General features: G+C 40.9%; 1 protein-coding gene across 1 annotated transcript in view; it reads right to left on the reverse strand.

Annotated features, from left to right (window-relative positions):
- Positions 1–3,835: 3,835 nt before the first annotated feature.
- Positions 3,836–13,718, reverse strand: part of ARPC5 (actin related protein 2/3 complex subunit 5) — a 10,687-nt gene continuing 804 nt past the window's right edge. Inside the window, exons 2-5 of the mRNA XM_008074427.2 lie at positions 11,746–11,818; positions 8,200–8,376; positions 5,106–5,520; positions 3,836–4,786 (exon numbers count right to left, since the gene is read on the reverse strand). Coding sequence (XP_008072618.1) covers positions 5,458–5,520; positions 8,200–8,376; positions 11,746–11,818 — 313 coding nt within the window. The 3' untranslated portion in view covers positions 3,836–4,786; positions 5,106–5,457. The remainder of the gene's footprint in view (positions 4,787–5,105; positions 5,521–8,199; positions 8,377–11,745; positions 11,819–13,718) is intronic.

The raw sequence follows: 13,718 nt of genomic DNA on the forward strand, positions 1-13,718 counted from the left end.
CTGGGCGATAGAGTGAGACTCCAACTCAAAAAAAAAAAAAAAAATCAAAATGCAGATAAACCGAGGCTGGACATGGTGGCTCATGCCTGTAATTTCAGCATTTTGAGAGGCCTAGGCAAGAGGATTGCTTGAGCCCAGGAATTTGAGAGCAGCCTAGGCAACATAACAAGCCCTTGTCTCTAAAAAAACAAAAAAACCCTCAAAAAACTCAAATTAGCCGGGCACAGTGGCACCTGCCTGTTGTCCCAGCTACTTGAGAGGCTGAGGTGGAAGGATCACCTGAGCCCAGGAAGTTGACGTTGCAGTGAGCTGTGATCATGTCACTGCACTCTAGCCTGGGTGACAGAGTGAGACCTTGACTTAAAAATAGAAAGAAAAAAAAGATGCAGATAAACTTCATGGTGAAAAATAGCCGTGCTCTGTGTGCTGCTAGCATGCCTCAAGTTGCAACGCCTCTTCCTTTCTTCTGATTTCCACATCTGTCTACTTCTGCCTCTGAGTAGTACTCCAAGGTGATCTGAGCTCTCAGCAGTATTCTCTAAGTATCAAGGTTTGGGATTTATGGAGGAAACCAATCCTCACTTATCCTAGAAACATCTTTCCTCTTCAGTCCCTAGACTTGAGAAAGAAGTGTCGTGTAACTTTGGAATCAGGTAGACGTGAGTTGGAATACTGGTTCCAGCACCTACAAACTGTCTTAAATTCAGAAGATTACGTAAACTTCAGTTCTGGAGGCAAAATGTATGGTGAGATTGACACATAGTAAGGACTCAGAAAAGGGTGGTGTTTGTGTTTTGATTCAACTCAGAATCTTGCTTTGAAAAATTAATAGCCATGTAAATACCACATGCTGCGGATACTATGTCTTCAGTTTCCTGCTGTGCATTTTGTCTGTCACATTTCATATAAACTGGAGTAACTTGGTCACATGGCTCTAGGCTAGACTATTGATGTTTCAATACTAACATACTACTTTTAAATGAGCACTAGTAAACATAACTGACAATTTTAATAAGTGCCTTTTCATTAGCTTAAGAAGCCTTTTTAAAAAAAATAAAATTTAATTTTCTTTTTCTTTTTTTTTTTTGATACAGGGTTTCACTCTGTCGCCCAGGCTGAAGTGCAGTGGCATGAGCAGGGCTCACCACAGTCTTGAACTTCTGAGTTCAGGAAATCCTTCCACCTCAGCCTCCTGAATAGCTGGGACTCTAGGTGCATGCCACCATACTCGGCTAATTAAAACAAAATTTTTTTTATGGAGATGAGGTCTCACTATTTTGCCCAGGCTGGCCTCAAACTCCCAGGCTCAAGCAATACTTCTGCCTCAGTCTCCCAAAGTGCTGGGATTACAGGTGTGAGCATGGTGCCTAATGTTCCCATTATTTTTTACCATTATGAAAGGGTGAAACTAAGTAACCATCAATGTCTATTTCTGCAAAAAGAAAAATCACGATTTTCTATGATCTCCTTAATCTTGACTCTACTGTGGAGTTACTTTGTGAAAGCCCAATCCAACAGGTAACTTTCACAGTCTAGAATTTTATGTTAAAAACATTAAAACTACAAGGATGGTAACAATCGTTCTCTTCTTTCTCCTCTGTTCATGCCACTGGGGCCACCTGTTCTTTCTACCCCTCCAAGGTGTAATTTGGATTGATCTGTCTCACTTCAACTACTCTGGTCTACCCCGATCTCACTGTTCTCTAGCACTGATTAACTGAATTTACAGTCAAATGCTAAGCTGCATGATATTCATTATTACTATTTTTGAGGCAGGGATCTATTGTTCAGGAAATGATAGCACACTACCTCAAACTCCTGGGCTCAAGTGATCCTTGTGTCTCTCAAGCAGCTGGGACTACAGATGTGCTTCACCATGCCCTTCCTTTTTCCTTTCAGTTTTTCGTAGAAAGGAAGTCTTGCACTGTTGCCCAGGCTGGTCTCAAACTCTTGGCCTCAAGTCTCAGCCTGCTGGGACTACAGGCCTGAGCCACTATGCCTGATCCAACATTAATTTTAAAGTGTTTAAATCTTACTTCCCAATTTGGTTGAAAGCAACTGGTGACCAAGGTTCAGGCCTTATTCTTCTGTTATGTCCTTGTGATCCTGGGGACCACAGTAAATGCTTTAAGAAATAAGTATTTGGTTAATTTGTTCCACCTACATATCGATTTCACCTGTGTGGTGGTTTCCTTAAAACATCATCACACTTGTCATCAAATAAGACTGTTACCTAAATAGTGTTACCTAGTGACCAAAAAAATTATGTTCACCATTTCTTCCCCTATGTTAAATGGCAAAAACCAAATAATGAAACCACAAAGATTAAAACAGAAGGGGATGGAGGTAAAAAACAACCACCACTTTTGTGCTAAATGTCTCTTTGGCATTTATTTGTATTTCTTTTCACAAGTAATCCCATCCCTCACTTTCCACCAAGGATGGTAGTCTGTCATGTTTACCATACCCTGGGCTGCCATCTAGCCAGGATGCATCAGTTGGGCCAGCTGTTTCCATTCTGATTTAGTCCCTCTACTGTCCTGCTTGCTAAATATTTTTGCTGTCTCTTCTGACAGTGGAGACACTATCAGGAGAAAAATTAGCAGATTTTTTCTTTTGTAGAGACAAAGTCTATGTTGACCAGGCTGGTTTCAAACTCCTGGGATCAATTGATCCTCCCCTCTCTGCCTGTCAAAGTGCTGGAATTACAGATGTGAGCCACTGTGCTTGGCCCTGGCAGATTCTAAAAACATCCATTCCTCCCGTGAACACAGAATATGGAACACCAGAATTTTCTCTGATACTTCAGTCATGGGGAGGTTAAGAAGGATTTTATGAAAAAGTATTTTAGGGCTGTGCATGGTGGCTCATGCCTATAGTTTCAGCACTTTGGGAGGCCGAGGTGGGAGGATTGCTTGAGCCTAGGAGTTTGAGACCAGTCTGGGAAACACAGCAAGACACTGTCTCTACAAAAAATTAGCCAGGCCAGTGGCATGCACCTGCAGTCCCAGCTACCCAGAAGGCTGAGGCAGAAGAATCTCCTGAGCCCAGGAGGCTGAGGCTGTGGTGAGCCGTGATTGTGCCACTGCACTCCAACCTGGGTGACAGAGTGAGATCCCCCAACTCAAAACAAAACACCAAAAAAGCATTGCAGGATGACTTTTAAGTTTGTAAGTGGTGATGCTATTCTGCTTCACTTCATCTAAAACCTGCTGCTTAGGCATGGTGGCATGAGTCTGTAATTCCAGCTACTCAGAAGGTTGAGGCAGGAGGGTCACTTGAGGCGAGGAGTTCAAGGCTGTAGCATGCTAGGCTGTAGTGTGCTATAGCTGCACCTGTGAATGGCCAGTGTACTCCAGCCTGGGCAGCATAGCGAGTCCACATCACTAAATTACCAAAGCAGAACAAAAAACCTATTGCTTGAATTGCCTGGAAGATTTTTAAAACTTTAGAGTGGGAATCCACTCAGATGTAGTTGGAAGGCAGAGGTTGCTGTGAGTAGATAAAAACTAGATCCAAGGTATAGGAGGAATTTAGAAGCAGAGAATGAACAATTGCAGGTACTAGACTACTTTCAGGCACATCAGTTCAGGTCTTTGGCAGTAATACCACAGGTGTTCAGCTGTCACCCAGAAGGCTCGAATCACTCCCCAGGATTCAGTAGTGCTCTGATCTCATTCCTGACTCTCTCCTCTGTCACCTATTTGTATAATGTAGTCTTAGAACACTACCAAATGAGTTCTTGTCAAGAGTACCATGCTTGGTGGTAAAAGCAGGACATCATTCCTCCTAATTATCCACACATTCATAAGCATTAAAGTAAGGGAAAGATAAATTACTCAACACTGACATTTTATTTTCTGAAGTTTATCATTTTTACAAAACAAAACAGAAAAGCAGGTATCAAAAACAGCAAAGAGTTTATAGAATTTCTGCACCAGTTTTCACATAAATCAGTGATTGTGAAACTGGTGTCCAATGTGAATATTAAACACAGGCTGATTTCCCTCTTGGTCAGGTGGTTTGTTTTGGAGCTACTGAATAATAACTTTTATAAGCACCGGTCATTTTTTTGAGAACCGATTTGGTTTGTCTAACAAAGTAAACAATTTTTTTTGCTTTGTGGCATTAAAAAAAACCCCAAAAAACACTGAGCTAACACACAGAATGTGCATTTGTTTGGATCTGAACCAAATCCACTGAGATACCAATTACCCTGAAGAACACTAAAGACATTTATGAGGCATATGAAATGGTGTCTAATACTAGTTGTATTCCTCATAATGTCTAAGGCAGCTACTGTATTTCTAAAGAAAATGGCATTTCATTCAGAGGCTGCCCAGAGCTTGAATCACATCATAGTTTCCACATCCTTTCCGATCTGTAGTAGTATACCCAAACAGAGCCATATTATTGGAACAAAACTTTGGTGTTCATACCAAACAAGCTCGGATATTTTATAGATACATTTGTATAGAGCAAGACTCCTTGCTCTGAACCCTGGGTGACCACAAAGAAACCAAGAAGCCAGGATTACTAGATGCCGAGAGGAAGAAGTGTCTTTAACCTCACAGCACAGATAACCTGGAGGCAAGCAGAAGCAAAGCTGGAGGCTGTAGTGGTGTTCACCCACCACTTATTCCAGAAACACATTTTGCTCAAATAAGGGAAGTATGGTCCAGTTTTGCAATGTTAATAGCTGCCAGTCTCCCCTTTATAAAAAAATAAAGATCACTTCCTGACTAGCAATAAATTAGGAAACTGGCCTCAAATTCTGATAAAATCTCTCAGTATTTAGCCGGGCTCGGTGGCTCAGCCTGTAATCCTAGTACTTTGGGAGGCTGAGGTGAGTGGATTGCCTGAGCCTGCGGGTTCGAGACCCGCATGGGCAACTTGATGAGACCTCATCCCTACAATAAATCAAAAATTAGCTGGGCATGGTAGTGCACGCCTGTAGTTCCAGCTACTTGGAAGGCTGAGGTGGAAGGATCACCGAAGCCCAGCAGGTAGAGGCTGCAGTGGCTGGGAGTGGCCACTGCACTCCAGTCTGGGTGATAGAGTAAGACTCCAATTCAAAAACAAAAACAAAAACAAAACAAAAAAACTCTCAGTATTAGTTAAAAATATAAAACAAAACAAAAAACCGGCCAACAGGGGTTAAAATTGCACAAGTAAACTTGAGTGTAAATTATACTACATACATACTGGTGTACACATCACTGAAATGGTTTTGGGAGAATGAAACACTCCTGTTGAAACAAAATTTTCTCTATAATATTCCAAGTTTCATGAAAGGAAGACTGATATGTACTTTTCTTCTTTGCAGATACGAAAAAGGAAGCATGAAGGCAAAGCTGAGAGAAGCAGATGCTGCCCACAGGGCGGCGGTGGCATTTGGTTGTTTGGTCTTTGTACCAGTGACTCCCACACCTGAGCCGAGATCCAGCTCTGGCCCAGCTACACTGTCTTCCTTGCAGTCAAGACACGAACGATGGACCCCACTCCTCCAGCAGCAAGTGCCTGAAAACAAACCAAAATGTCAGTGCTGACACAGTCAGAAAGAGCCAATTCTCACATTAGGCAGAACATTTTTCTTAAAGAAGGAATGTGTTTGCTTATAGATTTGGGATTTATTAGTTGATAAAAGCTTCTTGGGCACTCACTATGTACCAGGCACGTTCTTGATCCTGGGGATACAGTAATAAACACAACCCACATGAGCTTGTGTTACGTGGTTTCTACATAATGTTTTAAAAAATCTGCAGCATAATCTTCTTTTCTAAATCAGGTGTTCAAATACAAATCGAGGACATTCTGCATCTCTCATTCTTGCCAGTCAGGAGAAAATTCACACTAGGAGTCAACCATCCTGACTTACTTCCATGCAGTTTAGGTGTTTTTCAGATTTTTTTCTCCCAAAGAAGGTATTATTTAATAGCTAAGAACATAGGAACTTTGACTCTAACTTGAAAAATGTAAAGTAATGATTAAGTATTAGGAATCTGGAGCTTTGGTTTCCTTCTGTTCGAAAACTGTTTACTGAGTATCTTTGCGTACTGAGTACTGTGCAAAATGCTGAGGATACAAAAGTGAAAAAAAATCCAGCATTTTCTGGTCTAATGTGAGGAGACAAATGAAAGTCATGAACAAATGTAGGGAGATGGCGCATTCAGGGAAAGGCTGGCACATTGCTGTAACCCAGGGGAAAGAATGACATGGAAGATGACTTGGAAACCTGGGCTTTATCCTGAAGGTGATTGACAAGGGCAATTTGGAGTTGGGGGGTCTTACTGATGCCCAGGCTGGAGTGCAGTGGCACAATCATGGCTCACTGTAGCCTTGATCTCCTGGGCTTAGGCGATCCTTCTACCTCAGCCTCTTGAGTAGCTGGGGCTAGAGATGCATGCCACCATACCCAGCTTATTTTTTTATGGTGTTGTAGAGACTAGGTCTTACTATGTTACCCAGGTTAGTCTCAAATTCCTGGGCCCAAGCAATCCTCCAGCCTCTGCTCCTCAAAGTGCTAGAATTACAGGCATGAGCCAGCGCGTGTGGCCCAGTCAATTTGGATCTTAAAGAGATCATTCTGGTGGGTGGGTGTACAACAGATTTAAGGAAGATAAAACTGGTGGCTGGGAAACCAGTTAGGAAGCTATAGCAACAGCCTTGGAAAGAGACTGTGAACAGCTGCATCAGAGACATATTTGTGTGGATGGATTTTGGAAGTCTGGCAAAAAATGGTGACTGATGTTAGGAAGGAATAAGGACTTAACTCATGCCTTAGTCTTCCCAGCTACAAAAGAGGGTTAACGGCAAGATTTTCCTCCTAGTATTTTTATGAGGATTACATGAATTAATAAAGTCCTTGGAAAAGTATTTGGAATACAGTAAGTGCTCAATTCACTACTATCCTGAGGCTATCCTGGAACTCAGCAGCCTGGGTTTTCAAGTCAGCTCTTCACGAGTAAATTGAGGATGATAAGGATGTTTCCATAGTCTGTAGGGTTATTGTAATAATTAAATATAAGCAGTACAGTACCTGGCAAAGTATTCCATGAATAGGATGCCATGTAAATTACAAAAGGGAAAACTACAGTTAAGATGGGACAAGAGGCATAAACTGGAGCGATCTTGAGAAAACTGTGAGGAATGGTCACCTTATCCATCAGTGTTAGTTCTTTTTGATCGTGGATGAGGGATAAAGTAATTTGACCAGGGCTAAACAACAAGTTTTGCTACATATTTTTACTTTATGTGTGTGTGTTTTCACACGTACAACAGACACTCAAGTTTCTGTGGTAGTTCTATTGAAATGTTGTTTATATCTGTAGGAGTGTAATGCAAGAGTCGAGTATTAAAGATTACCTTACCAACTCAAAGCTCACAATCCTTCTACTCTTTAATAGATGATGTATCAGAATCTGCGCAACATTGTAAAATACATGCATAAATAGAAAAAAGGACTTAAGAATTCTTGATCCCTACCCATTTCTTTCTTTTTTTTAAATTGTGGTAAAACTTATACCTTTGCCATTTTAACCATCTTTAAATGTGAAATTCCAGTGGCATTAACTGTATTCAATCTAAAACATTCCCACCAACTCAAACAGAAATTCTGTACCAACTAAGGAATGACTTTCTATTCCTTGCAGTCCCTGGTAACCTCTGATGACTTTTTGTCCTTTTGAATTTGCAAATTCTAAATCATTGCATATATATGAATATTTGTCTTTTGGGTTTGGCTCATTTTTCTTGCTATAATGTTTTCAAGGTTCATCCATGTTACAGCATGTGACAGAACTCTATTCCTTTTAATGGCTGAATAATATTCCATTTTATGTATATACCACAGTTTATCTGTCCATCTGTCCGCAGACCCTTGGGTTGGTTTCTACCTTTTGGTCATTATAAAAGAATTTTTGACTTTTACTGATTATTTATTTTGCAAAGTTTTGCTCTAACTTAAAGTTCAAGGTTATGTTTCGTGAATAACAATCATTACTGAATAAATGTTAAGTGTTGTAAGTCAGAATCTAGTAAGACCAAGGCTAGTAAGCATAAATCTGAGCAACCATTTTCATGCATTTTACGTGTAATAACAAATAAGTACAATCCAGTTAAGATGGTTCATTAGGTGAGAGGCTGTCATTGCTATTCTCTACTACCAGGAGCCCGTTATACATGTAACTCCCAACTTACCTTCTCATGCCACTGCAACAACACAGCACTGCTATTGTCAGAGGGGCTCTCAAAGCCTTTATAAATGTACTTCATTAGCAGATCCACACCGTTCTTGTCCAGGGACTGAACTGCCTTTTCAATATCGTTAGCTTTAAAAGAGATGAGCACCTTCAAGACGATGCTGCCTGCCCGGTCCTAGGGGTAAACACATAATAGAACATCTGGATATGTGTGTGTGGGTAGGGTTTACGACTTTGAAAAGGCCTCACTAAGGAGGTGACATTTGAGTAAAGACCTGAAGGAAGTGAAAAGCAAAACCTTGGGGCTATCTGAGGAGTGTTTCTGACAGAGGAAAGAGTAGTGCTAGTAGCGTGCCTTCAATGTGTTCAAGGAATAGAAAGATCCCCAATGTGGCTGGAGTCAAGTGGTGGGGAAACGCAGGGCGGAAGTCAGAGGTCCCGGGAGAGCAGACTGCGTGGCCTGAGGCATTGTAAGGACTTCAGCTTTTACTGAGAGAAGGTCTTCAGAGCAGTGCAGCAATCCAACTCACATACTGATAGGGTCACGTTGGTGTCTCTGTTGAGAATGAGCTGTGAGAGCAGGGAGCAAGGCAGAAGCAGGGAGACCCATTAGGAAGCACGATCAGGCTGAATGTGGCGAGTGTGGCAGCAGCAGAGGTGGTCAAGAATGGACAGGTGCTTGACAAAATTGAAGGTGGAGCTGAGAAGATTTGTTAACAGGTCAACGTGATAATTTTTTTCTTTTGAGCTGGAGTCTCATTCTGTTGCTCAGACTGGAGGGCAGTGGCACATACACGGCCACCACAGCCTTGGTCTGCTGGGTTCAGGCGATTCTTCCACCTCAGCTTTCCAAGTAGCTAGTACTACAGGTGTGCACTATCATGCCTGGCTTATTTTTTTTAAAAATTTATTTATTGTAGAGACGAGGTCTCACCAAGTTGTCCAGGCTGGTCTCAAACCCCTGAGCTCAGGCAATTCTCTCGCCGCAGCCTCCCAAAGTGCTGGGATTAATACAGGTTTGAGCCACCATGTCCGGCAATGTGATAATTTAACAATTTATGAAAACATCTTGATCTTAAAAAGACCAGCCCGGGCAACTTGGCAAGACCTTGTCTCTACAATAAAATAAAAAATAGCTGGGTGTGGTAGCGCGTGTCTGTAGTTCTGGCTACTTGGAAGGCTGAGGTGGAAGGATCACTAGAGCCCAGAAGGTTGACCCTGGGGTGGCCGTGAGCGTGTGTGCCACTGCACTCCAGCCTGGGTGAAGGAGTGAGACTCCAACTCAAAAAAAAAAAAAAAAAAAAAAAAAGAAATCCCAACAAAAAAAGTCATATACAGTTCTACCTTGAATTATCCTTCAAAAATAATACTTTCTTAAAAACTTTCTTTTCTTGGTTGGGCATGGTGGTTCATGCCTATAATCTCAGCACTTAGGGAGGCTGAAGTGGGAGGATCACTTAAGTCCAGGAATTCAAGACTAGCCTAGGCAACATAGTAAGACCTTGTCTCTACAAAAATAAATAAATAAAAAGATAAATTAGTTGAGTGTGGTGGCACCTCTCGGTAGTCCCAGCTACTCGGAAGGCTAAGGTGGAAGGCCTGAGCCTGGGATTTTGAGGCTGCAATAAGCTGTGATCATGCCACTGCATTTCAGCCTCGGTGACAGAGTGAAATCCCTACTCAAAAACAAAACAAACAACAAAACTATAAACAACAACAAAACCCTCTTTTATTATTTTAATGTTCTAAGAAAACTTGAGTTTTACATCTACTGTCGACTATAGATATGAGATACAGTGCTATTAATTTATAATGATCTTTTTTCTTTGGTAAAAGCCAGCTTCAAAAGCAAAGTTATTTTCTCACCCATCCAGCCAAGCAAAGGAACACTTAATTGACCCTTTCAAAAATTTGTTTCTCCATCTATTCAACACAAAGTGATACTTCTGGCATCCCTACTGGTCAGGATTTTACAGAATGTTTCTACCACCTATTGGTGTCGTCAGTTTAAAGACTATGCCATTACCAGATTTAGAAAACTCTCTTTGCATCCAGAGTTATAACCTCCCACATAAAAGCAGAAGGTGGAAAAACTGCAATTTCAATGACGTTCCTTATAAATTTTCAAATTGTTTCAAATTCCAAAGCAATTGTTCCCCTAATAAAAAAATTATGTTGCCTAGGTAATTATGCATTTATTTAAGTTATTACCTACTCCAATTCATTTAAGATGATTCTTGAAGTCCTAGTATGTACAAATAGCTACGGACAGAGGGGTTGATGCTATGGACTTCATTTTAAAAACGTGAATAGGGTCTTAAGAATGAAAGACTGCTGCAGGGAGTGTAATTTGCACAACTGCTCTGAGGGGCAAGGTGGCAATACCACACGTATCAAATGCCTTAAAAATGTACACTCTTCGATGCAGCAATTCACTTCTAGGAATTTATTCAAAGGAAATAGGGGGAAAAATGGTGAAACTAACAACAAAAGGTTATATAGACACTGTAGCTTATCGATCTACAGTCGTTACAAATACTACCAAAATACACTTATTGCTAAGAAGTGCACTTGTGCTGCTATACAGTTGAAAAAGCCGGTCATAAAATTCCATTCTTAAAAAAACAAAGACACGCATTAAAAAACTCTAAGAAGACACTGTATCACCAAAAAGTAGTAACTGTTATCTCTGGGTAGTGAGACTGTGCACAATTATTTTTTATCTCTCCCATATGTCTGAGTCTTCTATAATAAACATTTAGTAATTGTACAATTTAAAAAATCTTTAAAAAGCAATTATGACGTTTATTTTTGTAAAAGTGTTACTTATTCAAGTCTTTGCTGAAATTCAGCCTGAGTGGTCTCCTCTAAATACACACACAGAAATGGTTTCACTTCTACCATGCAGTGTTATCACAACTCTACAGTAGAGGGCTATTTTTTCTTTTTCTTTTTCTTTTTTGAGACAGGGTCTTGCCTAGGCTGGAGTGCAGTGGCCCAATCATGGCTCCCTGCAGCCTCAAACTCCTGGGCTCAAGCTATCTTCTTTGTGCCTCAGCCTGAGTAATTAGGATTACAGGTGTGCTACCATACCCAGCTAATTTTTTTTTTTGAGTTGGGGTTCCACTCTATCCCCCAGGCTAGAGTTCAGTGGCACGATCATGGCTCTCCACAGCCTCAACCACCTGGGTGCAAGCAATCCTTTGGTTTCCGCCTCTCGAGTTGCTCGGACTATAGGCACTTGCTACCATGCCCAGCTAATTTTTTGTAGACATGAGGTCTCCCTATGATGCCCAGGCTGGTCTCAAACTCCTGACCTCAAGCAATCCTCCTGCCTTGACCTCCCAAAGTGCTTGGATTACAGGCATAAGTCACTACACTTGGCCTATTTTTTCACAGAAAATTTTAACCTATTAAACTACATTGCAAGCTCTTCTATGGCAAAGATAGTAAATAGTCAACATATTTATTTTGTGCAACTTTAAAGGCTCTTGGTATGAATAAGATACCAGCAGAGATCACTGTGTTAAAGTCTGCGACTCACCTTCACTGCCTGGCTCTTGGTGTTGATAGGGGGGTTTTTCAGAGCTGCCTGCAGGGCAGCTGTCATGTTTCCTGTGATGGAAGTTAAGGGGTAACAGCAAAGGACGGCCCTCAGGAAAGCATTATAACCACCGGTTCAGAAGACTTTATGCATAAAAATGAAAATGACTACAGTCACTCTGTTCAGTATTGGAAAGTCTATGTGTTGGTTTCCAGTGTATCACTCAAAAGTAAAATGCCAAAAGCAAAATAGAACATTAGACATTCTTTTCAATAAAGCAAAGATTGTTTCACCCTTGGTTCTAACTATCAAACGAATGCCTTGATCATCTTTTACTTTCCAGTAAGACACATACGCAAACCTTATCTAGGGTGGCAGAAACCTAGAGATAAACATCAGAATTATTTGTCCCCCAAATTAAATCACCTGTCATCAACCAAAATATGTATTTTTATGTGATTCTAGTTGGAAAAATAAAGATTAAACTTTTACTAAAACTACATTCTATATCAAGGGGAAATGCTGGTAGATTACTCTAGTAAACTGAATGAAATACATTGGCAATCTCTCAATATTGATGAAAAGAGGTATTACAGAAGATGTAATAATTCATATGACCCTGAGGTGGCAGTTTGATTTTTTGTTTTAGACATTTTATATTTCATAAAGGTTACTCGAACTATTTAGACCATACCTATGAAATTCAGACCCTCTTTTAAAGCACCAGTGAGTTAGCAAGCATGAGAAGCGGAAGGCCAATCGACTGCCAGAACATACTGTCATTCCCCTAAAAGGAAAACCTCACACTTTGCTTGTTCCTCCAACTCTAGTAACCCTCCAGGGCTGTCTCTCCCAGCTCCCGCAAAGGCCAGCAGACTCAGTACCTTTATCTGTACAGATGAACTGACTAAAAAGTCGGCCCATTGATATGGATACAGCAGTACCATCTAAGAATCATCGCAAATTACTCAAATAAATGGGGGTTTCATAAAACACCATCCACCCATCACAAAAAATGCTCACCACTATCTTCTAAAGAAAAAGTCTCACAACAAAAAAGTCGCCCAGGTTGGTTAGAAGCTGTTATTTTTAAGGCTGAAGGACTTCTAGAGGAGCGTGCCTTTTGTGGACTGGTCACTTTCTAAGACCCCAAACACCTACTAAGTATTCAGATAATGCCAAATGGTAACAATTGACTGTGAAAGTTGTGGCAATTAAGGGGACATCTACACATTGGTAAATGTTTGATACTGTATTTAGGTGCCTTTAAGACAAGACAGAGTTGTCACCAAATACTTTCACTCATATATTCTGCCATGATACTTTAATAGGACACTGGTGAGGAAAGAGCCTTCCCTCTGAATACACCCAAGAATTAGAAATGCATAAAAATTCAGTAATTGAGATTTTCTAGAACCACAGCTTCAGGCTTTTGCAACATCTACATTTTTCTAAAAAAGATGTGATGCAAATGCGACTTCAGAGTTATGAATAATTCAAATATGCAAAACCAAAAACCAGGAACTGACGGCCATATTTCAACTGAAATGGAAACAATTTTGGGATTACAAGAATGATTCTGCTTTATACAAATGACTCATCTATTTTATTCACTGGGGCTTATTTTAAACATTTCCAGGGATTCTCCACATGCATTCCCCGTCTTTTTTCTATTGTCCTTTTCTTAGCAGGTAACAGCTTCCTACTTGGGAGTTTTGTGGGTTTTTCTGTATTCACTCCTCTCCCCCGGGTTAACAAATTCTGTGCAATCCAGATTTTGCCAGATCCCTTTCTCTTAACAAAAACACGAAGGCGCCTGGATGGCGAGCACGCAGGGGCCTCAAAGCGCCAACCGCCTCCCCTCGCCCCGGCGAGGAGTAAACTGCCCTGACGCTTCCAATAACAAAATCGCCCAGGAAAGACGCCCCTTCCCCACCACCAGCAATTTCTGGACTTTCTGCGACCCCAGCAAA

The sequence above is a fragment of the Carlito syrichta genome, unplaced genomic scaffold (genome assembly GCF_000164805.1).
Source record: "Carlito syrichta isolate Samal-C Ts95f unplaced genomic scaffold, Tarsius_syrichta-2.0.1 Scaffold316427, whole genome shotgun sequence".
NCBI lineage: Eukaryota > Metazoa > Chordata > Mammalia > Primates > Tarsiidae > Carlito > Carlito syrichta.